The sequence below is a fragment of the Saccopteryx leptura genome, chromosome 2, assembly GCF_036850995.1.
Source record: "Saccopteryx leptura isolate mSacLep1 chromosome 2, mSacLep1_pri_phased_curated, whole genome shotgun sequence".
In the NCBI taxonomy this organism is placed as follows: domain Eukaryota; kingdom Metazoa; phylum Chordata; class Mammalia; order Chiroptera; family Emballonuridae; genus Saccopteryx; species Saccopteryx leptura.
Window position 1 is genome coordinate 276,416,248 of NC_089504.1, and position 27,263 is coordinate 276,443,510.

The 27,263-nt window shown below is 39.0% G+C and overlaps 2 protein-coding genes across 2 annotated transcripts; both read right to left on the minus strand.

The window, feature by feature from the left end:
- Positions 1-595: 595 nt before the first annotated feature.
- LOC136393437 (apolipoprotein R-like) lies at positions 596-7,913 on the minus strand. Its single transcript, XM_066366064.1, has 4 exons — positions 7,715-7,913; positions 3,493-3,663; positions 1,535-1,710; positions 596-990 (listed from the first exon to the last, which is right to left on the minus strand). The coding sequence occupies exons 1-4, from the start codon at positions 7,848-7,850 to the stop codon at positions 853-855; spliced, it is 621 nt and encodes a 206-aa protein (XP_066222161.1). The 5' UTR covers positions 7,851-7,913; the 3' UTR covers positions 596-852.
- Positions 7,914-19,750: 11,837 nt separating this feature from the next.
- LOC136390840 (C4b-binding protein alpha chain-like) lies at positions 19,751-26,677 on the minus strand. The gene is made up of 5 exons (XM_066361871.1): positions 26,496-26,677; positions 23,351-23,539; positions 21,772-21,939; positions 20,588-20,763; positions 19,751-20,053 (listed from the first exon to the last, which is right to left on the minus strand). The coding sequence occupies exons 1-5, from the start codon at positions 26,578-26,580 to the stop codon at positions 19,880-19,882; spliced, it is 792 nt and encodes a 263-aa protein (XP_066217968.1). The 5' UTR covers positions 26,581-26,677; the 3' UTR covers positions 19,751-19,879.
- Positions 26,678-27,263: the final 586 nt, after the last annotated feature.

A 27,263-nucleotide genomic window follows, 5' to 3' on the forward strand; every position in this document is an offset into this window, starting at 1 on the left:
ACTTTGCCTGACTGCCCTGCTACTCTCCTTCCTGTTCTGTCCTGCCCATCCTTCCCCCTTTCTCACTTCTTAATAAACTACTTGTATGCGAATCCTTCTTTCAGTGTCTGCTTATGGGAAATCTAATTTAAAAGAGACACTAAAGCAATTTTAATTAAAATATTTAAAAAGGGATTAGATTGAATTGGAGGACTTGTGCATGCCCAAGAGGAATGTTTGGGTTACTCATAGATCAGGTTTTCAAAGACTTTCAAGCCGGTTATTATATATAATAAATATACAACAAATTTATATTCAATATAAAGAGGAAGTATGAATTTGTTCCAGAAAAATAATGGTGGTAAAATAGAGAAAGAAAAGAGAACTTGGAGGAAGAGGTGATATTTAACCATTGAGGAATGAGCAGGAAGTGAAGATGTAGGTAAAGACACCTCAGACAAGGCATGACTATATATTTTCAAGGACCACATATACCCTGAAATATGAGAGAATAGAAAAGGACAGTAATCAGAGAAACATTAGGAAATGATTCATAGAGAATCCTAATTTTCTATTACACAGGAATCAAACTGGAAACAAAGACACTGGATTTTTGACAGGTGATTATTTATTTCTGCTATTCCACCAAATCCAGGAAAGCAAAAGCGTAATCTAAGTTAAAATATAAATTATCAACAGTTCCACATTATGAGTGTCACCAAGAGTGCCCTAAATCAAGTGTGGTGTTTTTTTTTTTTCCAGTAAATACTAGTATTTAAGGAACAGTAAAGTTGTGAATAAGAGAAATGTACCTAATACTTTAATGAGTGGAAGTGAATGTGCTGATTTCTAACTGGTGTTCTCCTTTGAGGCTTACTCTTCTTGCTTAAGTCGTTTAATCTCCAGAGACAGTTTATACACTTCCAGGGCCCTTTTCACGTCCTCTGGGTTTGGGAGACACTGCAAGAGTTGACTGCCTGCTAGCACTTGTTCACAACCATTGTGGACTTCCTGAAAGACATAAAAGGATGGATTTTGAGAGACTTCTCTTCAAATTGAGAAATTAGAAGATTCCTTCATGATGCCTCACTGATGATAGCAAAATTGAAGTATCAAGACCTTCCTCAGGACTGACATAAGAAATCCAAGATACTAGGGTCCAGACAAATGGAGCAGGGAAGGAATGGTGCTACTGAAGACACTCGGGGGAGCCTCTTCAGGCACAACTGAAGGAATGGTTTTGATGGTCATGCAAAAGCATAGCATTTGTGGTAGAAAAATACAAGGCTGGGCCAGGTTACCTGATTCTTTGGAACTTTCTCCTCCTATTTAGAGGCGTTGTTCTTCTTGCTATTAAATACAAGAATTAGAACTTGCCTTAATGAGCTCAACAAGTGCTTTGAAGGTGAAATTACTGATATCAAAAATGATTTAAACAGCTCAGACCTGAGTCCCGACAAAAGTCAGATTTCATCAGTGTTGGATGGGACAGTGCTCTGAAGCAGGTTGCCACTTGTAGAACGTGATGCAATGCCCTGGAATGTGTGCCACTTACCCACTCACACTTGGGCACTTCTGGATACCAGGTTCTGTTTTCTGAGCAGGTGATACTTTGAGAGCTCACCATGCTATATCCAGGGTCACACTGGATGGTGACATTTTCAGGCTCAACATATAAAGCCTTATCCATAGACAGTTTTCCATTTTCTAACTTTGGTTTCAGACACAGAGCTGTTATGGAAACACAATTTTGATCAGCTGGTGATTGTCAGAATAAGTTATTAAAATAGTAGAGAATAGTAAAGGCTGAAAAACACTAATAATAAGTTATATCTGCATGATGAAAGTTGCTCTTCATCTCTATTTATTTACTGTATTATTATAATAATAAAACTAATAATTTGCATGCTACTGTCAACATAAAACACTAGTATTTTTATCTCCATTTTACTAGAGAGCAAAATTAGGTACAGGTCATTTATGTGACTTGTCTATAGTTGTACAGCTTTTGGGTGGCAAGACTATGATATAAACCAAAATACTATGGTCCTAGAGTCTTGGTTTTCAAAGCTACTATACCTCAAAACCTTACTCTTTGAGTAACTCTAAGTATGTAATTTTAAATCGCATACCCTTAATATCTTCCTGCATTAAATGGAGACAGTAGAAAGAAATTAGTCCCTTGAGTTGCTGTTTACAGTGTGATTTTTTTTTTTTTTAAAAAGGCACACCTAATCTTGGTGGTCAACCAGAAATCTCTTAGAGGTCAATGTCACTATGAGAAGATTGTAGCAGAAACAGAAGCATACATACTGGACACTTGAATTATGACAAAGGTAGCATTGCAGAGCAGTGTGGAAACTATAGTCCATTTAATAAGTGGTGCAAGGTTTATTGATTATTTCTGGGGCAAAAACAAATTTTGAATTATACTTTCTACCATAAACCCATAGATATTTCAAGTGGATTAGGCGTATCAATGTGAAAAATAAAACAATAAAGGACTGTATGATAACATAAGAGAATATATTTTTGTGACCCTGTTGTAGGTAAATATTTCTTAAACAGGACACAAAAGGCTTCAACATCAAGAAAAAGATTAATAAATTGAGCTAAACTGGGATGTAGAATTCTTGTTTATCAAAACTAGAATACTCATACACTGCTGGTGGAAATGTCAATTGTTGCAAACATTTTTGAACAAAATTTAGTATCATCTACTAAAAACGAGCATGTGCATACTCTATGAAACAGTAATTCTACTTTAAGTTTATTCCCAACAGAAATGTTGGCACATTTGTACCAAAAGACATACACGAGAATGTTCATAAGATCATTATTCATAGTAGCCTACAACATAAAAAGTCAGACTTTTATAAGATATATAAAATGTGGTATGTATTTATACAAAGGAATATTATACAGCAATGAAAATCAATAAACTATCATTAAATGTAAGAATATAAATGGTTTCCTAAAACATAATGTTGAGGAAAGAAACCAGGTACAATAAAGTAAATGCATGATTTTTCTTACATAGCGTTAAAAGTTGGCAAAATTAATCTGTGGTGTTAGATTCCACCTTTGGGGAATAAATGGGTGAACACATGTGGAACACTTCTGTGGTTTTGGTAATACTAGTGCTTCTTGACCTGAGTGATAGTTTCATGGGTCATTTTACTTTATGAATATCATTGACCTGTGCACCTAAAATTTGTGCATAGTTCTGTAGTACATTACATTTAAATTAAAACTTTTATTAAAATAAAGCAAAAAGTGAGCCTCTAGATTACCTCTGAAAACATACACATTGGTAACAGTGGGATTAACTGGGTGATGGTTCACACTTTTAAAATATTATATCATACACATGTATTAATATTAACTACATGAAATGAATAAACACATAAAATATAAATTTCTAAGTGCTGCCTCTGGCTGGGAGGAGATTCTACTATAACTTTCGTGGTGGCTCTACCTTCCTAGCAAGAGCATCAGTAAAACTGAAGTTACCTTTACAATGAGGGGCTGGGGATGACCACTGTGAATTTTTGCAGGTGATTTTGGACTCTCCAACCAGAACATATCCTTCATCACATTCATATTGCACCACAGTTGTGAAGGAGAAAAATGAACTCACATCATGATGGAATCCATGGTCAATGCTAGGAAACCTACGGCAATCTCAAATGGTGGAAAAGAAGGATAGAAAAGAATGAGCTAGAGTTTAATTTACTTAACAATTTAAATTGAGGGACTCCTCTCAGTAGAACTAAGTCATTAAATTTACTGATGAGGTATATTTCATTTCCTTGACAAAATCACTAGAAAAGATTTGTTGAATTTTTCACCACGGTGTTAATCATTTTATATGTTATACCATTTAATACTCACACTAACTCTTTTTTTTTTCACACTAACTCTTTAAAGTAGTATTATCATCATGCCCATTCTAGCAAAAAGAAAACACAAAAAAGGTGAAATAGTCTATATAAGTACAAGTGATGTGAATAAAACTTAAGAATTAGAACAATATTCTTCTTGTTACATGCAATGTCAAGTAATACCCCCAAAGTGAAGAAGTAGGTGACTCATAACCAGTTAAAATTAAAATTTTAAAATAATAATATTTGAGAAAGTATTTTTATAACACTTCTGATATCCTGTGACCACTGCCCCTGGCCCCAGATGAGGCAGATGCGTGTTTCTCCTTCACATTAAGAGAAGAGTTGTGAAAGAACCTGATATGTATCCTTTCATTTTGGAGGGAACACTTGCAGGATGTCAAGTGGCTCTGATGGTGAGAGCAAGGGACAGATTCCTACTGCTTTGAGATTTGCCTGTATTCCTCACATTATTCATAACAAAGGATAAGTAAGTATTTCCCGTGGATTAGAACTAGGCTATATTGAGAAAGACAGCCATGGTGGAGTTGTCTTCAGGCCTGTCCAAATGTGCAACCTGAGGTAGGAGGAAGGCTTCAGTTAAAACAAACAAACAAACAAAAAAAGATCTAGGAGTCACCAGTTATCTAGGAGTTAGGAATTAGTAAGATTAGTAAGTGATCAACCAGAACCAGAGGTGGTTTGAGGATACCCTAGGAATTGCAGTTGGCAGGTCCTCAGTGATGATGCAGTACCCACAAAAATAAACAAACAGACTGATGAGAGAGAGAGAGAGAGAGAGAGAGAGCAAGCTTTAGCCACCCCTGAGGCTAAGAATCAGCTCAGATCAAGGCCTGTTTCCCTTACCTTGTTCCTCCCAAAGCTTCAACTCTGGGCACTTCAGAAACACAGTAACAGTAATTCAGAGGTAAATTTTGTTTAATTCATCTATGTATAAGTCAACAGGTTTCATGTAGCCTTTTCTAAACTTCAGAATAAGTACCTCCACATAAAAAGAAAAATAGCTCTTAGTTTTTATTAGTAGACATATATATAGAGATCTATATTAGGTTTTTCAGACAATATTAACAGCCACACTTGCAATGTGTTTAGAAAGATAATAGTGACACCACAAAACCAGTCACACAAGTGCCAGAAGAGTAGGATAGGAAATGAGTTCTAAAGGAGAAGGAATTGCCCTGGCTTGTTAGCTCAGTGGTAGAGCATAGGCCTGAAGTATAAAAGTCCTGGGTTCAATCCACGGTCAGGGCACACAGGAGAAGTGACCATCTGCCTTCTCTCTCTCTCTCTCTCTCTATTTCTTTCTCTCTCTATTCCCCTCCTGCAGCCATGGCTCGAGTAACTCCAGTGAGTTGTCCTCGAGAGCTAAGGATGGCTCCATGGCCTCTGCCTCAGGTGCTAAAAAATGGCTTCATGTTGCAATAGAGCAATGCCCCAGATGGGCAGAGTGTCTCCCCCTAGTGGGCTTGCCTGGTGGATTCCAGTCTGGGCACATGCGGGAGTTTGTTTCTCTGCCTCCCCTCCTCTCACTGAAATAAAAAATAAAATAAAATAAAAAATAAATAAAAGAGAAGGTGTTGACAGAATTGAGGACTGGAGTATTATGGGAAAGTACCCAAGAATAAGTTGGAGATCATCTTGAAAGATGGGTGGAAGTTGAGTAGCTGATAAGATAGTAGAAGCAGCCTGACCAGTGGTGCAGTGGTGCAGTGGACAGAATGTTGACCTGGAACATGGAGGTCCCTGGTCCAAAACGCCAAGGTCACCAGTTTGAATGTCAGCTCATGGCTTAAGTGTGGGATCACCAACTTGAACACAGGATCATTGACATGATCCCAAGGCCACTGACTTGAGCCCAAAGGTTGCTGGCTTAAAGCCCAAAGTTGCTGGCTTAAACAAGGGGTCACTAGCTCTGCTTGAGCCTCCTGGTCAAGGAGCAATAAACAACTAAAGTGAAGCAACTATGAATTGATGCTTATCATCTTTCTTTAAAAGATCAATAAAAGAGAGAGAGAGAGCTAGTAGAAGCAGACAGTGAGCAGAGTTTCTGGCATCAGAAGGGGAAGCAGAGTCAAAAAAGGAGATTCAAGTCAAAGTTGACAGGCATTAAATGCCATTTCAGAGGGTTAAGGTCATAGACAATGGGAAGATTTGAGGGAACAGAAAAAAAAGAGACCAGGAAACAGAAATATGAAGACATAATTGAAAGATGTTAACAAATTTGATAAGGCCTCTTCTGCTACCTCAAACTCGAAGAGAGGAGAACTCAGAGACAATGTTGGGGGCCTGAAAATCCCCTGAGCAGAAAGTTCTTTATGCTGTACTGACTCTGTAATGTAATTAGTGCTATTCTTTAATAGTGTTCATGCATGTAAGGTGAAAAATCACCCTTTGCTTAACCTGTGGTTGCCCAGTGGATAAAGCTTCGACTTGGAATGCTGAGGTTGCCAATTCAAAACCCCAGACTTACCCAGTCAACGCACATACTCAAGAAGCAATTTCTGTGAGTTGATGCTTCTAGTTCCTTTCCCTCAAAATCAATAAATAAAATATTTAAATAAATTTTCTAAAAATCACCTTCAATTATAAATTATTCCTTGATAAACCCCTGCTTTCCCCCTCACCACTCTCAGTAATAGAGAAAGCATGGCTTCCACACTTTTAAATCAATCTGCTAGCTCACATAAAAGCATTCAACTATTATTGTAGAGTCAGGATTTTTTCTCTAAGCTATTCCAAATCCTACATTTTTATGCCACAAGAGCTGTTTCCAGGGATTGTGCATATAAATATCTTTATTATGAAAATTAATCCTCTCAGGTAAAAAAATTAGGCCCTGGCCAGTTGGCTCAGTGGTAGAGCGTTGGCCTGGCGTGCAGGAGTCCCAGGTTCGATTCCCAGCCAGGGCACACAGGAGAAGCGCCCATCTGCTTCTCCACTCCTTCCTGTCTCTCTCTTCCCCTCCTGCAGCAGAGGCTCCATTGGAGCAAAGTTGGCCCGGGCGCTGAGGATGGCTCCATGGCCTCTGCCTCAGGCGCTAGAATGGCTCTGGTCGCAACAGAGCAACGCCCCAGATGGGCAGAGCATCACCCCCTGGTGGGCGTGCCGGGTGGATCCCGGTTGGGCGCATGCGGGAGTCTGTCTGACTGCCTCCCCATTTCCAACTTCAGAAAAATACAAAATAATAATAATAATAATAATATTAACTAGCACAAGAGGAAAAGATTTTGCTTAAAGGGCATTTCCATTTAAATAATAACATTTTCCATGAAAAAAATAACAAGTTAATTTCTATAGCAATAGACTTTAGTTCTGGGAGATTCTCTCAAACCCTTTTATTTTTCCTTTATTTAAATTTTTTTTTCTACATTTCAGTAACAACGCCTTACATTTATATAATGTTTTGCAGTTTTTGAAGTGTCCTATATTTTACTCTAGAAAATTTAGTGTTTGTGATAACACACAATATTTTTGCTTTACTAATGGAGTGTTTTTCCAATCAATCACTAAGATTGTAGTAAATGTGTTTTAAGTGGTTTGGAGCATTTAAATATAAGAAATTGATTTGAAAATTAAAGATTATTTCCTGCTAAAGTAGCCTCCCAAGAATTTTAATATAGCAACACAATTATTCTAGACAATTTCTATCTTGAAAATTTTCTTTTATATTTTTTAAATTCTTCATTTTTATTAATAACCTAGTTCCTGGTACTCTTTTTTAAAGGTTATAAATTACCGGCATTTGACTACATTTAATGAACTGTGGTCTGGTATTTTTCTCCATATCTTAGAGAAACTACTGCCTTTCCCCCCATAACCACTGTACTCACCACACAGGGCAGAAGGGCACAGCAGTAAGGTCAAGAGCCCAAGGCAGTACAGGGCTGGGAGAATGCTCTGCAACTTGGGGGGCATGGTGCAGAGTCTCAGAGGCGCCACAATGGGGCTCAGCATTCCCAGACGCATTGAATCAAGATGAAGAAAAGTTCTGTAAAGAACTGTTGAAATGGTGCCTAAGACAAGGAACTCAGCCTTGGCAAAGTCCCAGCACTATATCACTAAGGGGAAGAGGCCATGGGAGTGACAGACCAGATGCTGAGCACAGATTGGCTGTCAGGGCAAGCCCATTGGTTTTCCTTCTTGAGAAGAGTCTGGTGCTTGATGGAGGAGCTCTTTGCAGTATTGTACATATTTACTCTTGGAAAAGAATTTGCTGCTGTTTAGATGGCACATGTAGTAAGTTTCCTTCTGGATATACACGATCCCTGTCTGAGTAAAGAAAGGTAAAAGGTACCAGGATTGCAGGTCCTGATATACAAGGTATGCGGTGGGCTCTACAAGAGTTACAAGTCATAGCATAAAAAGAAAATAAAACATCTGAGAAACAGTACTTGTCCAAGAAAGTGGTTTTTTTTCGATTGGTGGTATGAATTGCTCAGAGAATAAATTTTTTTAAGTGTAGAAAGTTAAATTTCTTTCTAGTTAGCCTATGGTCTAGTCAGAACAGACTAATATAAGTCTATAAGTGTAAAAATATTCAAGAATCTAGTCAAGACCAGGCGGTGGCGCAGTAGATAGAGCGTCGGACTGGGATGTAGAAGGACCCAGGTTTGAGACCCCGAGGTCACCAGTTTGAGCGCAGGCTCATCTGGGTGGGCTCATCTGGTTTGAGCAAAGCTCACCAGCATGGACCCAAGGTCGCTGGCTTGAGCAAGGGGTTACTCGGTCTGCTAAAGGCCCACAGTCACATATGAGAAAGCAATCAATGAACAACTAAGGTGTCGCAACGAAAAACTGATGATTGATGCTTCTCACCTCTCTCCATTCCTGTCGGTCTGTCCCTATCTATCCCTCTCTCTGACTCTCTCTGTCTCTGTAAAATAAATAAATAAATAAATAAAAACAGAGACACCAGATCTTTCTCTTTAAAAAATAAAAGAATCTAGTCTAAACAAAAAATATTCTTATAGTACTTCAGTGAGACTTCTTTATTTCTTGAGTCTGCTGATGTACATAACACACGAAATGATCCACTTTATGAAACTAGTTTAGTATGGGAATTCTTCTAGTGTGTGTTTGCACAGAAAAAGGATGCACTGGAAGTTAAATGCTTGGGGATGATGAGCTAAGAAGGAAGGAAGATTTAGTAAGATTTTTTTCCTTTTTTTTTCTTTTCCAAGTGAGAGGAAGGGAGGCAGAGAGACAGATTCCTGCATGCACCCCAACTGGGGTTCACCCGGCAACCCCTATCTAGGGCTGATGCTCACCCATCTGAGGCCATGATCGAAACCTAGTTATGTTTAGCGCCTGAGGCTGAGGTTTCATGGAGCCATCCTCAGTGCCCAGGGCCAATGTATTTGAACCATTTGAGCCATGGCTTCAGGAAAGGAAGAAAGAGAGAGAGAGAGAGAGAGAGAGAAAGGGAGGGGGAGTGATGGAGAAGCAAAGGTGGTTTCTCCTGTATGTGCTGACCAGGAATCAAACCCAAGACATCCACACACTGGGCCAACACTCTCCTATTGAGCCAACCGTCAGGGCCTAGTATGAGTTTTCAAAGAGCTAGATGATGTTGGATCCAGAAGCCCAGACTTTGCCTCTAAGCACTAAGAGACAAATAAATGGAAGGCATACTTGTTATTCTTTATGAATTGTTAACCCTAAGTTTCCCTTGACCATCTGATACTGCTTGGCTTTTCATCAAGGTCATTTCCTAAACTGTCTCCTAAGTGGGAGAGATGAAAATACCAACCTGAATTCTACATCTTGCCTACCAACTATGGATATCTGTGTTTATATATATAGTTGTCTAAAGCTAAAGAGTAAGCTCTAGAAATTGTCCTGAAGTGATCTTCATGACTCAGCTGACCTGCAATGACTGCTATATACCAATAATAACCAAAATGCTTACCTCTCAAAAATAAATGAGTAGAATTGCCAAATATTACCAAGCAAAATTCTTTGGAATATTGAAGAAAGCATAATTAAATTTCTACTTCCTAGAGAGAAGGAAAAACAAATCGATCCACCAAATGGTTACTTCCTTTAGAAAGAAAAACTGCAATAAAGAGAAGTAATTTAAATGATTAACCAGAAAATTGCTTTTAATCTTTCAGCCTACAGTGTTCAAGAAATTTAAATAAATTAGCCCTGGCTGGTTGGCTCAGTGGTAGACTGTCAGCCTGCATGTGGATGTCCTAGGTTTGATGCACTGTCAGGGTATACAGGAGAAGTATAAACATCTGCTTCTCTACCCCTCACCCTCCTTTCTCTCTTTTTCTCTCTGTCTTCTTCTCCCACAGCCATGACTCAATTGGTCTTAGTGAGTTGGCCCTGGGAGCTGGGGATGGCTCCATCATCTCACCTCAGGCACTAAAAATAGCTTGGTTGCCAAGCAACATAACAATGTCCCCAGCTGGCCAGAGCATCACCCCATAGGGGGCTTGCCAGGCAGATCCCAGTCTGAGTATATGCAGGAGTCTGTCTCTCTGCCTCCCCTCCTCTCACAGAATTAAAAAAAAAGAACTTTACATAAATAATCATAATTAATATTCAAAAAGCCTATGGCCTAGCTCTTACCTTCCTCACTGAATAGAGGAAACAGGTTCAGACACATTAAGGAAACTGCCCTCAAACTTCTCAGATAATTAGTGGCTAAGCCAAATTCTGAACCCAAGACTGGTTTTAAAACACTAGCTATTTTAATACCGAAAATATTTCCACTTTCTGGCCAATATTGGCTTCCTGTTGGGACACTGAGCCAGCCATTTGGGAGTAAATCAACACAGTTGGGCCTTATCCAATAGCATGTCCACCTACAAACACTGCTAGTACTGCAGTTAACATACACCTGGGCCTTCTCCAGAGAATGTGCTGAAATGACCGGAGTATCCTCATCCTAATGCACCTAGAAAGTTATACCATGCTCCACAGGACCAACCAATGCCTAACTAATATTGGGATACAAAAGCTCTGATTCCTTGCCTCAAGTCTAGACAATTCAGTGGTGCGATTTACACTCAGGTGTTCACTATGGATCAAGTGAAGGTTACACAAGCTGAGAATACATCCTTGCTCAGCTCTTTTCATTCCTACCATGTTGCTTTATATCCTTAGAGGTTTTTTCTCCCCTAAACAGCACACCATCAAAAATTTACATACATCTGAATTCCTTCTGGAAAAACTGACTGAAGACAGTTTGTACCACAAGTATATCTAGAAAGCAAACTCTAAGAATGGGATTCTAGAATTGGATCACCCACCAGCCAACCAGCAATCATGACTTCAACACTGGTGATAGGTGACATACTGATAGCCTAGGCTTGCCACAGCACTGCAATCATGAACATTTTCACGTGGTAAGCTTTCATAAGACATAGATGGAAGAAGCACTGGCTTGTGCAATATCTCTGACATTTGAGAAGGGCAGTGCAAATAGCAATAATGGTTGTGAAATTGGGTAACTGAGTACCACTAATACAGGCTTAGTGCCCCTTAGCTTTAAGTGAAAGATCAAGGCAACTAACCACAATTTGAATCCAAGTGTGAAAGCCAGAGGTCTCCTTGTCAGTATTTAAAGAAACTTGTGTCTCAGATAGCCAGGAGGCTAATAATCATGCTAAAGGCCAGGCTCAGGATATAATCATAAAAGAATAACAGAACTTCAATAAAGTATGAATTCTTAGCCCTAGCAAGTCTTCTACTAAAAGACAGGGCCCTTATAGCAGGGGTGGTGCCTTTAGACTTGGCATGAAAATATCTGAGTAGATGCACTACAGAAATTTGAACCCCAGATTCTCCTATACCCAAAAAGCCTATGTAATTGGCCAACTCCCCTTTGTTATAAGATAGTGCCCCTATTATTTGAAGACCATGCAAAAGGATCAAGTATGTTATATATCTTATAAGGTTAAAATTGCTCACCTCAAGATCTGCTCACACCTCCCCTCCAGGCATCGGACCAACAGCTGGTATTAAAACTCAGCATGAATGAACTAAGAATGTGCTGGACCTGCTGTGGGTGGATAGGACTCATGTGCAGGATCTGTGGGACCTGCCTAGTATGTGTTAGCTGTTGGAAGAGAATGCCTAGGAAGAGATCTTAAAGGCAGATAATAGAAACTTTGTCAAGTTGGCACCCTTTCCCATAACACAGGATTTAATACCCTGGCAAGTGATCTGGAGTCAGGTTTGATATGTTTCTGTGATGCTTCTGGAAACTTAATAAAAATTACAAGTAATGTTAAATGGTGTAGGATGGCAGACTAAGGAAGTGATCCAAGGCTCAGAGAAGTAGACAGTGTAGACATTTGATTTTAGTGAAGTTTTTTGTTTTTTTTTTTGTTTTTTTTTTTTTTGTATTTTTCTGAAGTTGGAAATGGGGAGGCAGTCAGGGACTGCTGCACACCAGGCTGACACTCTACTACTGAGCCAACCAGCCAGGGCCCAGTGTGTTCCATTTTATAAAACCAGAAGACCCACCAGCTATTTTCTTCATGAGAACCCTGAGGATGCACCATCTACCAAGGCAATAAAAACTGCACTAGTGCCCTGGCCGGTTGGCTCAGTGGTAGAGTGTCGGCCTGGCGTGTGGGGGACCTGGGTTCGATTCCTGGCCAGGGCACATAGGAGAAGCGCCCATTTGCTTCTCCACCCCTCACCCCCTCCTCCTTCCTCTCTGTCTCTCTCTTCCCCTCCCACAGCCAAGGCTCCATTGGAGCAAAGATGGCCTGGGCGCTGGGGATGGCTCCTTGGCCTCTGCCCCAGGCGCTAGAGTGGCTCTGGTCGCGGCAGAGCGACGCCCCGGAGGGGTAGAGCATCGCCCCCTGGTGGGCATGCCGGGTGGATCCCGGTCAGGCGCATGCAGGAGTCTGTCTGACTGTCTCTCCTCGTTTCCAGCTTCAGAAAAATACAAAAAAATACAAAAAAAAAAAAACTTCACTAGTGACAGGCACCAATATTACAGGGGAAACTCAACTGTGACTGGGGAGATGTCATTATCGAATGTGGTTGCCTGGTAGCAGTGAAGCTTATAGAATCCCGGGAGAGCAGAGCTAAGTGGTAGCATTTAACCTTCAGAATTATTGCAGAGCCAGAGCTAGGGTGATGCAAGAGATATACTTAGGAGGCAAAATGAAAGAAGGCACTCATTCTCAGGGTTGTGCAAGTGCTGAGCCTGAGAGCAAGTGCCTCCTTAAGAGTGAGGCATGTAGGGCAGCAAGTTTAGGATGCATCCGTGGGAGAGGACATCCTGACCTGTAGGAACATATGAAGAGGGTTAATAAGCTATGATGTTTCTTATAGTAAGGGTCAGCTACCATGGGTATTGCTATAATCAAAAGAGATCTAAAATACACTATCCAAAGGCTGAAGTCAGCCACTCCAATTGGAAAGTCATGATCTCTTTGCCCAATAGTTTTTTTCTTGATAATTTTTTCACAAGTTTTCAGGCTGAAAGTGAGGACAGATCCTTATGATGTGTCCTGTAATCCTTAGAGACTTGTTATTTGAGCCCCAGGAACATAAAGTGTCATTGTGATCCCAGTTAAAACAGGAGCTACAGGAGACAGGCGATCATGTTTATCTCCCATGATCCACGGGTTTTATGGACCCAGTAAATGGTCATTTCTGTGGTATTCATGTATATAGCAGTTTGTAGGACTCTCATATTAGTTCTCTGATCTTTGGAATGAGAGCTATCAAAGTAAGAAGACAAATATATATACAAAATATCTACAAATAATAGCACTGAATGATGCTCTTTATTCAGCAATATACATTAATACTAGAAGTCCCAATTAGTGAAATAAGGCAAGAAAAATAAGTAAAAGGTATATAGTTTGGAAAGGAAGAAACCAAACTTTGTTTATTAGCACACAACGTAATTGTTTATTCAGTAAAATCCAAAGAATTTATAGAAAACTTGCTAGAACTCATAAATTTAATAAGATCACAATGTAAAATATCAACATATTAAAATTAACTGCATTGCTAAATTCTAGCAATAAAAAATAGAAATTAAAATTTTGTTTTATTTTTAAATTTTTAATTTATGTTTTTTTAATGAGATATACACAGACACACACAGAGACAGGAAGGGAGAGAGATGAGAACATCAACTCATGGTTGCCACACCTTTTTGTTCATTGATTGCTTTCTCATATATGCCTTGGCCCAGGGGCTCTAGCAGAGCAAGTGACCCCTTGCTCCAGCCAGCGACCTTGGGCTCAAACCAGTGACCATGGGGCCATATCTATGATCCCATGCTCAAGCCAGGGACCCCGTGCTCAAGCTGGTGAGCCCACACTCAAGCTGGATGAGCCCATGCTCAAGCTGGCAACCTTGGGGTTTTGAACCTGGGTTCTCAGCTTCCTAGGCTGATGCTCTATCCACTGTGCCACTGCCTGGTCAGGCAAATTTTAAAAGTCCTACTATCTAAAGGGCAATATGCTGGTTTACAAAAGCCATTTTTAAAGACCACAATTTTTAAGATTATTTTTGTAAAACATTTTAAAAATGGCAAAAGGATAGAAATGAGGACCAGGTCACCAGTTACCAGTGTTAGGGATGTGGGCCAGGGGAGAGGAAAAAGTGTGAGTACAAAGGGGATACTTCACCAGGGATCTTTGTAGTGATGAACTGATTCTGTATCTTTGATTGCTATAGTTTTACACAAATCTACACTGTGATGATAAAAAAAAAATAAAGCATAGAATATCAATTTTCTGATATTATTGATATTATCATAGTTCTCTAAAATATAACCACTGGGAGAAACTGGATGAAGGGTGCATGAGACTTCGCTGTACTATCATTGTGGCTTTCTATGCCTCTAAAATTATTTCAAAATAAAAGTTTTTAATATGACACAAACTCTATATGGTGCATGATAGCTGAAAACTCCAAAGCATGGCTGAAAGAAAACAAGACAAAATTTTTAGAAACTTAAATAAATGGAGTGATATACTATGTTCATATATTAAAAGGCTCAATGTTATTAAGATATTAATTCTTTTCAAATTGATCTAGAGATTCAAAGCATTCCCAAACAAACCTTAGCAAGGGCTTTGTAAAACTTGATGAGCTTTTTCTAAAATGTAGTATGTGGATAAGGCAAAGAATAAGGAGAACCAAAACAATTTTCAAAAGACTGAAAAGTTGAAAGACTCATAGTTCTTTTTTTTTTACAGAGACAGAGAGAGAGTCAGAGAGAGGGATAGATAGGGACAGACAGACAGGAATGCAGAGAGATGAGAAGCATCAATCATCGGTTTTTTGTTGCGACACCTTAGTTGTTCATTGATTGCCTTCTCATATGCACCTTGAGCATGGGCCTTCAGCAGACCAAGTAACCCCTTGCTTGAGCCAGCGACCTTGGGTCCAAGCTGGTGAGCTTTTTGCTCAAGCCAGATAAGCCCATGCTCAAGCTGGCGACCTCAGGGTCTCGAACCTGGTTCCTTCCGCATCTCAGTCCAATGATCTATCTACTGCGCCATCGCCTGGTCAGGCTGAAAGACTCATAATTCTATTTCAAGACTTACTATAAAGGTACAATGAGTAACACATTATGGTTATGACACAAAATTGGACTTACAATTTATGGAAAAAATAAGTCCAGAAATACAATAACTAATTATACATGATTAATTAATTGTAGACAAAGGAACCAAGGTAATTCAGTGGAGAAAAGTGAAGTCTTATCAATAAAATGTACCAGAACATTGAATATCCATATGCAAGAAAGAAAAAGAAATGTGCTTTGCCTCTAACATTTTACCTTATTAATTTTTAATTAGAACCAAATTTTTATCTCATGTAACTTTATACACTCTGTATTCATAATATAATTGTTCAGTACATACAGAAAGCAAACCTCTGAGGGAAATACAAAGATGAATTTGTCATAAAGAAGGAAAGCATTCCACTTAAAACAAAAAGATAAGTGTACATGCTCTACTTTCTAGGGATGGGTGCAATCATTTCAAGAAAGAAAGCGAGTGCTCTCAATGCTGACAGTGCGAAGCAATGTTGCAGTGGAAATAGGCAGAAGGGTTTCCGGAGAAGCAGAGACGCAGTAATCTCCTCATTTTGCATGGTAGAAATTCAAGTTACTAAAGAAGCAGGCAGGAACTGGAGGATTCATCTCAGAAGAAACTGGTCAGCAACAGAGAGGACACCAATAAGCACTGATATTTGGGGATTTCTCTGAATTTGTTACTGTATAAGCTAAGCTGTGGAAACAAAAGCAGAAGTTTATCTCCCATTCAACAGTTCAGAGGCAGAGGCATATTCAGATTGGTCAGCATCTCTGTCCAATGAGGTCATCCAGGGGTCAGGTCTCTTTCTCTTCCTTGTTCCAACATCCCCCAGTGTATTGTCCTCATCAGCGTGGTGGAAGCTGATGAGCCACCACCCAGTCAGCATTCTAGTTTTTATGTGGCAAAACAGGAAGTGGAAGGTTAGCAGCTTCCTTTTTAAGAATGTGGCTAAGATTCTGCACAAAGGGAGGCTCTAGTTAATATTTAAAAGAGTAAAAGTAGGTCTACTACTTAAAACAGCTGGGGAAAAATGGATATTGAGCAACAATTAGCAGCATCAGATACAACTCCAAAAGCATAACTCACTTTTCAATCTCCCCATGTACACGGAACTTAAGTCATTTTACATAGGCCTCACCCTTTAAAATCAATGTATAACCTAGAATCAGCAGCAGAGGAAGTTTACAGAAAGCAGAATAGAACTTACAAAGAAACTAGTATTAACATTCCCTGAGATAAGTGAATAGGCATTATATCCTTAAAAATGAAACCCTTTTTTTAAAAAAATGAAGGGAACATTTTTTATAATTAATAAAATGATTAAAATAAAAAATCAAGGAAATAGCCCCAAATAACGTGGGGGAGAGGGGAAGTAGAGGTGATGATATAGGACATTAAAAGAAAATTATAGGATTGACAAAGTGTAATATTTGACCAATAGGATATTTAAAAAGAAAGAAAAGGAAAGAATGAGCGGTAGTAAGAGGGAGAGGGGGAGACATCCTCAAGAGGGAAGTATCACAGAGGGAGGTGTTGTTGCTGAGAGGAGCTCCACTCCTCTGACTGCCTTCTGCAGGTGCGTGGAACACAACTATGATTTGTCCTCCTGATGATGAAGACGAAGGGGTAGTGGGAGAGGTGGAAGGGGGAAAGGAGTAAAGAGGGACAAATATATGCTGACGGAAAATGATTTGATTTTGAGTTATGTGTACACAACATAATCAACAGTTCAAATGCTGTAGAAATGTCTATTTGAAACCTATGTACTCTTATTGATCAATATCCCCCTTTTAAATTTAACTTTCTAAATAAAATTTTTAAAAAGAATAGAAATAAAGAAAAATACTATACTATCAATAATAAAAATGGCTCTGACTTCTCAACTGGAATATTGAAATCTATCAGGGAAAAAAGATATTATTTAAAAGTTCTAAAAGATAATTACTTTTAACCCTGTTTTCTACTCCCAGCCAAATTATCAATCAAGTATTTGGAAAAGATTGTTTCAAATATGTAGGAGCTCAATATTTTATTTCCTGTGCATCAATTCCTAGGCAGCAACTTGAGGATATGCTGCAATAAAATGAGGAAATAAATCAAGAAAGAGAACATGATTTCAAAAACCAAAAGCAGATGGTCAGGAAAGCAAATATACAGACAAGAGAACCTCCACTGCATGTCAAAGTGTAGCACTGTCAAATTCCTTTCAGTTTACTGGGTCTCTACCACTTTGGCACATGCTGGCACACATGTTCCTCAGTGTCTGCTTTCTTTGCAAACCTCCATATTCCTACCCTGGAAGTTACTTCAAACAGTCCTATAAGTGCCACCAGCCGGCCTGCAGTATGGGTCTGGTGTGCTGCAAGCAAGCTTCCCCAGTGAGGGGAGGGAATTAGCAAATAAAGACTGAGGTCTTCATCATCAGGAGAATAAATCATAGCTGTGTCCACACACCTTCAGAGGGCAGTCAGCATAATTGAGCTCCTCTCAGCAACAATGACAACAATCCCCTCAGTAATGCTCCCTCTTGAGGCTGTCCCCCCTTCTCCATCTTACTTCCCACTCACAGTGCTTTCTGGAGCCACTTCTCAAGGACACTTAGAACCTACAAATCCTAGCCTCAAGAGAAACTCAAAATAAACATGAAACTAAAGGATGTCCTAGTAGCAGGAGAAGTTATGGCATTTAAGACCATGGATAACAATTCAAGCCCCTTGGTGATATCTGTAATTCAGTGAAAGCCTGCTATATACCATTGCCTTTTTAGAATATGTTTGGGGAAATTAAAAGAGGTCAATGTCCACCGTCAGGTTCTAGGTACTAGGGAAAGGCAAGAAAGCCAGTGGAGCTGAAATAGGAGTAGAAAAGAGATTTCAGAGAAAGCAAAGTTGGAGGAAATGGTGAGTGGAAGGACTAAAACTTTTGAAATACCTCAATATGAAAACAATTTTTATGGGGTTTCTCCTCGTGTGTGGGATAATTGCTCAAGGATATTATTTTCTATTAAAGAAAATGAGGACCAGATCAGATGGAGGACTTGGAAATACACGGGCAGGTGGTTGTCATGCAGGCTTCATATTCATCAGTCTTTCAGAGTTTGTTCTCAAAGGGTGGACTAAATGGGTCAGATACAATCAAAATACATTTTATGTAAGGCAAAAGTCAAGAGGTAGGCTTAGTGAGGCAGAGACCAAGTGCGTGGGGGCTTAAAAGAGGACATAACTTCCTTCAAATGGGGGAGAATACACAAGGTCTTTGGGGTAAGTTAACATTTAATTTAATTTTTTTTATGTGATAGGGGCAGAGATAGAGAGACTCCAGGTGACACCCATCTGTGGCCGATGTTCTGCCCATCTGGGGCTCATGCTCGCAAGGGGAGCTATGTTTAGCACCTGAGGCAACACCATGGAGCCATCCTCAGCCCCTGGGGCCAATACACTCAAATCAATTGATCCATGGATGTGGGAGGGGAAGAAAGAAAGAGAGAAAAAAAAGGGGGAGGGAGAAGGGAGAAGAAGCAAATGGTCGCTTTTCCTGTGTGCCCTGACTGGGAATCGAACTTGGGACTTACACACACTAGGTTGATGCTCTACCACTGAGCCTACCAGACAGGGCCTAATGTAAAATTTTTTTTTTCATTTTAGAGAGGAGAGGGAGAGACAGAGAGAGAGAAGGGGGGGAGGAGCTGGAAGCATCAACTCCCAGATGTGCCTTGACCAGGTCGCCGGTTTCGAACCGGTGACCTCAGCATTTCCAGGTCGACGCTTTATCCACTGCAACACCACAGGTCAGGCTAAATTTTTAATGTCATGAATGATCAAGACATGTTGAACTCTGAAGTAAAAGCATTCAAAGACTTTTGGTGTGAATGCAATACATACCTTCAAAGTCTATGCAGTAAAAGAAAAAAGACAAATATCATATGATCTCACTTATATGTAGAATCTAATGAACAAAGTGAATTGAAGAATGGAACAGAGGCAGAGGCGCAGTCCCAGGGAGCAGAGGGACAGCTGTCAGAGGAAAGGGGGATGAAGGGATGGGATCAGAGAGGGTGAAGGGATTAGTGAAACTATGTATACACAACACATAGATACAGATAACAGGACAGCAAATCCCAGAGGGAAGAGGGAGGGAGTCAGTGGGAAGGGGGCAAAGGGGATGTAAAGGGGAACATGGGGGTGGAGGGTGAGGAAGTTATATTGAGTGGGACACTTGAATTCATGTTAACACAATAAATTAAAATTAATAAAAAAAATTTTTTTTAACTATTAACTATGAGTTAGCTTAAGACCTTCTCTTGATGACATCCTAAATGACCATGACCATAAATAGTTTTGACATATGCATGTTTATTAGGATGAATGTGGGGACCAAAAGGATGGTAGAGTTGCTAAAGTAAAGTGACCCACATTGAATGGAAGGCAGCAAGACACCTTGCTCTCCCTCTTCTGGGAAAAATTACAGTGACTCTTCCAGAGTGGATTTCCTCTCCTTGTCTCTCTGTAGTTCCAAGACTTCAATTTCCAAAGACAATTTATACAACTCCAGGGCCATTTTCACATCCTCCGGTCTTGGGAGACACTGCATGAGTTTTTTGCCTGCTAGAACCTGCTCACAGCCTTGAGGGGTCTCCTAAAAGAGATACAGGTGATGAGTATGGCTGACAGGTTTCTAGAACTCCAGATCATGACAATGACAGGACTACAGGGTCAGGTCCAAGACCAAGCCCAAGATTGATAGCTGAGCAGAAAAGCCAGAAAACACCTCAGGCTCCATCAGAATCTCCCCCAGGGAGATATGGACCTGCTCCGGACAGCTTCCCAGAGGCCTCTGTGGGGACCAGAGGCTAATTTGGCTAACCATTCAGAAGTAGAACAGAGTGTATCATATAGTCTAGAAAAGAAAAGTTAGGAGTTAGTCCTCCCAGGTCTCTGAGAACCTCCTCTTTTAAAAGGGCTCAGTATTTCCTGTTCTCAAGTGAGAGCAAGAAAATTTGCCACATTAACTGACCAGAGTGGTTCAAGGGAAAACATGAGAGTTCTTTTGAGTGACTCAGAAATGAGTCTTGGCAAGTCAAATCTTGCCTTTCCTGGCTGGGACAGTGCTGCGGGTGCACCATTTTGAGGGTTTGATATCACAGGAACTTCTTTGAAGTGTTCCACTTACCCACTCACACTTGGGCACCTCTGGGTGCCAGCCACTGTTCTCTAAGCAGGTGATATTTTGGGAACCGACCACACCATAGCCAGAGTCACACTGGATGGTGACAGTATCAGATTCAACAAACTGATTCTTATCCACCAGTAACTTTCCATGTTCTATCTCTGGTTTTGGACACAGAGCTACAAAAGAAAGTATAGATAAGCAATCTGTAAATCTAAAAAAAAAAAAATGTGATAACAGGCTAGGATTATTAAATTAAACTACATATAGGTTTTCCAATTGTTCTTTCTTTCATGGTGATAGCAATATTAGTTAACATTTTTATTGAGCATTGGCTCATATAAAAATTAAGGGCTAAGTATTTGATGTAATTATCTCCTTTAAATCTCACTCCACTTTATGAAGTGAACACTGTTATTATTTCCATTTTATCAAGGAGAAAATGAAACACAGAGAGGTTAAGAAACTTGTTCCAGTACATAACCTCTTTAAATAACATGACAAGGTATAAAAAATGCACATGACCCCAGATTCTCAGCAACTATCCCTCATATTGTGATCCTCATAAGACACTAGGGATAAATTTTTTTGTCTTTCCTATTGTTGTCCTGTGTGCAATGGAGACAATGGTGGCAAATAATCCCTGGAGTTGTTGATGGCAAAGTGATATTAAACCTGTCTGAATGCAAAAACCAGACCTGATCTTGACTCCTCCTGTCCCCATGACAGGTTGGCAAACTGGGAGTCCCCCCAGCATGCCTGCACCATGGGCAGACGGTGCCCTGCATGTGGTCTGATGGAAATGCCTGTTACTTCCTGGTGATTGGAATTAGCTCACGAGATCCTATCTTCATGCCAGAGCATCTTCCCATGAAAATTTCACCACAGGCCACAGCCACACTCAGAGAAAATGCACCACCTGTAGACTGTTACCCAAATACATGAGGATGTGGGAAGAGGGGCTACCTCAAGGAGGCTGAATTTTTTAGCTTGGAGAAAGAAGTAAGAGAGATTAATGTTCCTGTGTGCCCCTTGTACTTTTTGCTTTGGGTACCATTTGAATATAGTAATTATTTAAAATAAATCAAGTCAAAACAAATGTTTTTGTCCTGCCTCTGGCTGGAAAGAAACCTTATTCTCAATCCCTTTATGACAGTTCCACCCACTTAGCCATGAGCTGGAGTTACCTTTACACTGAGGGGCTGGGGCTGACCAGCGCGAATTACTGCAGGAGAGAGTGGCCCTTCCGATCAGGGTATAGCCTCTGTCACACTCATATTTAATTTCTACATCTTGGAAAATGCTTGAAATTTTTTTATAACGTCCATGGGCAATGATCGGAGGATAACTGCAACCTTGGTGGTAAGACATAAAGCGAGAGAGCTTGAGTTTACAGAATATAAACAACACAGCCCAGAATCAGTGTGGTTTGTAGGAGGCTCTGTCCTGTCCGGCCATCTTCTCTGCTCATGGGATCACTTAGCCAAACCCTGGTACCTGCACTGCCCTCCTGTAAGCCTCATGCTGAACAACCACCATGGCACCCTCTTAGACCACATGGTGGTCCTTTCCATTATCTTCAAAAGTATAATCTGAATAAACAAAATTGGTATTTGGTCCAATCTCCATATTGGGTCACTGGCCTATGGGTTAAGAGCAATCATATCCTGGAAGGCCACTGATCTGATCCAGACCCCTCCCTGTTGAAGCAAAGAAATGAAATTTAATACATATATCATATTAACCAATGTCACTCCAATAAATTTAATTTAAAATACATACATATATATGTACTGGGTAAGGGAGAAATTAACGCCAATCTTAAAGAATGAAATGCAGAAGTAATCATCCTCTTTGTATCTCCACTTAGTTCTCTAGTCTGTCTACCAAAAAATTAGGATTCTAAACAATTACAACAGACTTGAAAATTCAACAACACTTTCACCCCTATTGCAGCCACTGTAACAAATGTGTTCTTTTTACTCAAGCAGATTAATATGTATTCAGATAAATGAGGTCACTGATTTAGCAAAGGTCTTCTTTATCATCCTTATCAGAAAAGAAGATCAGAAACCATTTGCATACACATGAATAGTCAAGATCATACATTTGCAGTTTTAGCCCTGAGTTATAATGATGCACCTGCCTCTCTTATGATAGAGTCTGAACTTTTCATGAGTGTCTGGACATCCAAAGACTATCACCTTGATCCAGTGTACCAGTGGCATCATGTCAATTCTATCTAAGCAAGAAGTAGGTAGCATGATGATGCTTTTGCGTATAGGAAGGAAGGCAGGAAGGAAGAAAGGAAGGAAGGAAGGAAGGAAGGAAGGAAGGAAGGAAGGAAGGAAGGAAGGAAGGAAGGAAGGAAGGAAGGAAGGAAGGAAGGAAGGGAGGGAGGGAAGAAGAAAGAAAGGAAAGAGGGAAGGAAGGTAGTTTAGAAAAGCAGGTTCATAATAGGTCTGGGTAAGTCTTATTTTCCACATTAAGACATATGGACCTGAAGGAAGGGAAGAAAAGAGAATACCAAGAAACAGAATGCAATAATTTAAAAGCTAGTTCATCTGCTATATGTTTCCTATTTTCACTGATTCAAAAAAATAGGAATGAATACACAGGGGGGGGGGTGTTGAAATGGAGGTAGTGCTTTTGAATAAATTGATCTACTCCAAGAATCATGCAGAATGTACAAATTCTTTTTACCTAATTTCAAACCTTCCCTTAATAATCTCCTAAACTTCTAAAACAATATTAAACAGCTCTTACTCTCATCACATGCTGGTGTTCCAGGACTCCATGTGCCATCTCCTTGGCAGGTGGCTTCAGAGTTAAAATATCTTCCATGACATGAATATGTAATCAAGTCTCCATAGAAATAGGCACAGTCATTGGTGAAACGCCTTTTATGTTTAATGATTTCGCCATTCTTCAGCTCAGGTACTGGGCAACATACCTCTGAAAAATACAAAGTGAGCCTAATGGTTAGTAAAATCACCATGAAGAGGCTCCTATGGCTAATAATCTCATTTCCACCTCTGGAAGAGCTCACCACAGAAGAGCAATCGGGGAAACAGACAAGGGTACATGAGACACTTTGAGTCCTGGCTTCCTGTCCCTGATTTGCAAAAGTAGTTCAATCCAGCCATTTCCCTCCAATTAAATACTTTCATTGGAGCCTCCAAAATGAGAATTTGGATTGAACCTGTATGGAAATGTCAATTTTCAAAAATTTTCAAAAGCAATGATGAATAACATTTATCTATCTTTGGCTTCAATGGGGCTGAAAGCAAGTAATGATAGTTTTAGAATTTATATTTCTAGAAATAAAAAGTTTTAAAACATTTACCAACCCATGTTTATTTAGAAGACCCCCTCCTGACCTTTATCATGGATCCTTTAATTTTTACTATCACTACTTTCATATGAACCTTTTTCTGTAGGGTAATTAACCCCTCTAACCAAATATGCCACCCACATTCCCACATCTGTACCTGTGCTTATATTCTATAATCCTACTTAGAATGATACTTTTTTTGTCTGCTAGCAATTCAAGTCCCATTTGTTCTGTGAATGCTTCTCTTAGTGCCCCAGCAAATAGTCACCATTTATTTCTCAGCTCCTAAAGCAATTAGTAGGCAGAGATTATTTATTTTATCCAACTGTTTATTGAGATTTTACTATAATCTAGACACTATGTATACATTAACTTTGTATACTATTACACTATGTGCTCAATTCATAGTATATGTATACCATTTATACTATAGATACTATGCATACATAATCTAGACATTTCCTGTATTACCTCATCCAATCATCACAACACCCCTGAGAGGTACACATTCTCATCTTCTCCACCTTTTATAACAGAAAACAGACTCTTGGAGAGCTTAAGTGTCTTGTTCCAAGTAAGGCAGCTGCTGAGTGGCAGAGACAGAACTGAGATCTATCTTACTCAAAAGTCCATGTTCTCTATGGCTTCAGTCTACACTTTAGTAATTATTTAACAGCTTATTTATACTACCCATATGTATAATTTTTCCCCTTTTGAGTGCAGGCAATGTGTGTCAAGTAACTTTGTGCCTTCACTCTTGACATTGTAGGTTCAAAATAAATGATCCCCAGTGTACAAGTCTAGAGTTCACAAATGAAATTTTCTAAGCCTCAGATCAACACTTCATTAGAATGTGCCTTTTTATGAGTTAATCCAACAAATATTTATGTAAATTGGTCCCTGTAAGTCTGTCCAGCAGATACTAAGCAATATTTTTGCAATATAATAAGGAAAATAAGTCATAACCACATGAGTATCAAAACCACAATATCAATCACTTTATAATGTGTCTAAAGACAAGAAATGCCAACAAGATAGATATTTTTTAAAAAAAGAGAGAAAAGAAAACTAAAAAAAAAAGGATAAAATAGTATTCCCTAGAGTGACCTGGAAGTGTATCTTAAGGTTTCAATAAAAATTGCTTTGATATATGAGATCTAGACAGGCATTTTGTCTTGGAGTGACAATTTGAGAAAAGACTTAAAGGCAGCAGAAAGTTGTTAATGCAGCATGAAAGAGAGGTGAGCTCAGAAACTAGAGTGAGACAGATTTGGATTTGGGCATTCCTTATACTGACCATGGTCCAGAGATAGGGTAGGATTTTGAGTGAATGGAAAAAGAGGGAATAGATACAAAGGAGGCTGACAGAATCATGACAAGTCTCTGTGACTTGTTGAATGTCATCTACCTTCACTACCTGATAAAGAAAGAAGAAGCTGAGAAGGTCAAGGTGATGGTACTCAGGGAAGAGAATGAGAGTGCTTGAGTAAGGTAGAGAGAGCTTTGGAAGCATAATAGATTTAGCCATTGCAATTTCCAGGAGAGGAGAATCACCCAGCATATATCAGTTCTTTTATCTTACCTTAAATTTTCCTTTAAAATATCCATTATTATGACATAAAAAATTCCAAAATAAAATAGTTTGTAATTCCCTTTGAAAAACAACTCTAAAGTCACTCTGTGATATTAAGAAAATTTATAAAGCTTGAACAGCATGGAGTCATTCTGAGGCCCTACACATTAATCTTGACATAGAATGGAAAAGTGACATTTGGGGACTCCACATTTCTTCTGCTTGGCATGCAATCATCAAAATTACTAAAATAACCAATATCAATTGATTAAAACATAGTATCCATTGAAATAAGCACAGCTATTGGTAAAATTTTTTGAGTGACTTTATCACTCTGTCTCAAATGCTCTACATTTATTTTTCTGATAGATAGTATAAAGGACATGTATGTAAATACATTAAAATATTCTTAGATATTATTTCTGTTAAGGAAGAAATATATTTATAGATGAATAAGAAATGTTATTTTGTTGGTATATTTTCCATTTATAAATGAAAACAATTACTCATATCTGCATTTACAATCAGCATTACTAGTGCTCATTGGTTATGGACAATTATTCCCTAGTTTTAAATACAATACCTCACACTTCTATAATGTTTTTAGTTTATACAGTACTTTGTAATTTCACTGTAATGAATTCACTCATTATTTGTAATAATATAAAATTTTACTTTCTGAATTGTAAAACTTTTCCACTTATTTATTCTTTAATAATTTAGAAATATTATTTTAAATAGGATGCATTAATAAAAAATTAAAAAGTTTTGGGGGCTAGATCAGCTCTTCAAACATTTGTAATATTTTGCTTTCCAAGTAATTATATCCTGTACTAAAAGTACTACAATTATTTAAGTATATTCTTAATAAAATATTCTTTGTATTTCTCCAAAATCATACTAAATTATTGCCATTTGATTATAATTAACTAATTTTTAATCAATAATTTTTCCTCAAACCTTGGTTTACACACACCTGTCTTCCCTATTACATCTATACTCACCACACAGGACAAACAGGCTTTGCAACAGAGCCAGGACTCCAAGAAGGCACAGTGCGGGGAAAATTCTGTGCAACTTGGGAGACATGGTGAAAAGTCTCAGAGATGCAGCACTGGGTCTCAGTGTTCCAGATGTTCTGATCAAGATGAAGTGGAGATTCTAAGTCAATGGTAATATAAGGCCTGAATCAAGGAACTAAGACTTGGCAGTGCCACAGCTTTGAGTCACTAAAAGAGAGGAGAGGAACTGAGTAGATAAGGTAGTGAATGGGATCTGACCAGGGCAGTGCAATAAAGCGCCAAGTCTTGGGGACAATGATATATAAGCTTGACATGTGAGTTCTCTGGGATTATGTGGGTATTTACAGTCATAACCCCAAGATTTCTTACTGCTTTGGGGAATACTTACTGGCTGGTTGTCTACACATAGGCACCATTTATCTTTGAGTAATCAAGAAGAACTAGAAACACAGTGTGAGTAGTAGTTTCTCCAGAGATCGGGATGAAGTGCTGAGATTCATTCTAGGCCCTCTCCTAGGAGTCAGGTCTTCATTCACTAGTGCGAATTCTCAATAGGAAGGAAGTATAAAAAAGATCTAGCGTTCAATTTTCTTCCTCAAGAATTCACAACCTAATTGGAATAAAAAAGCATGCAAGTCTATAATTGTGAAAAGAAAAAATATATAGTCCAAACAACAATTATTTCATCAATATGTAACTTTTCTTGAGTATTTATGACACCAAATTAATCAACTTTTGGATTACAGTAGT

Coding starts and splice junctions, on each gene's coding strand:
- LOC136393437 (XM_066366064.1), bottom strand. CDS start 7,850: ATGCGTCTGGGAATGCTGAGCCCCATTGTGGCGCCTCTGAGACTCTGC. Junction 3,664..7,714: donor GTGCCCTTCTGCCCTGTGTG/GTGAGTACAGTG, acceptor CCACCATTTGAG/ATTGCCGTAGGTTTCCTAGC. Junction 1,711..3,492: donor CCCAGCCCCTCATTGTAAAG/GTAACTTCAGTT, acceptor TTTCCATAACAG/CTCTGTGTCTGAAACCAAAG.
- LOC136390840 (XM_066361871.1), bottom strand. CDS start 26,580: ATGTCTCCCAAGTTGCACAGAATTTTCCCCGCACTGTGCCTTCTTGGA. Junction 21,940..23,350: donor AACACCAGCATGTGATGAGA/GTAAGAGCTGTT, acceptor CTTACCACCAAG/GTTGCAGTTATCCTCCGATC. Junction 20,054..20,587: donor AGGTGCCCAAGTGTGAGTGG/GTAAGTGGAACA, acceptor TATCTCTTTTAG/GAGACCCCTCAAGGCTGTGA.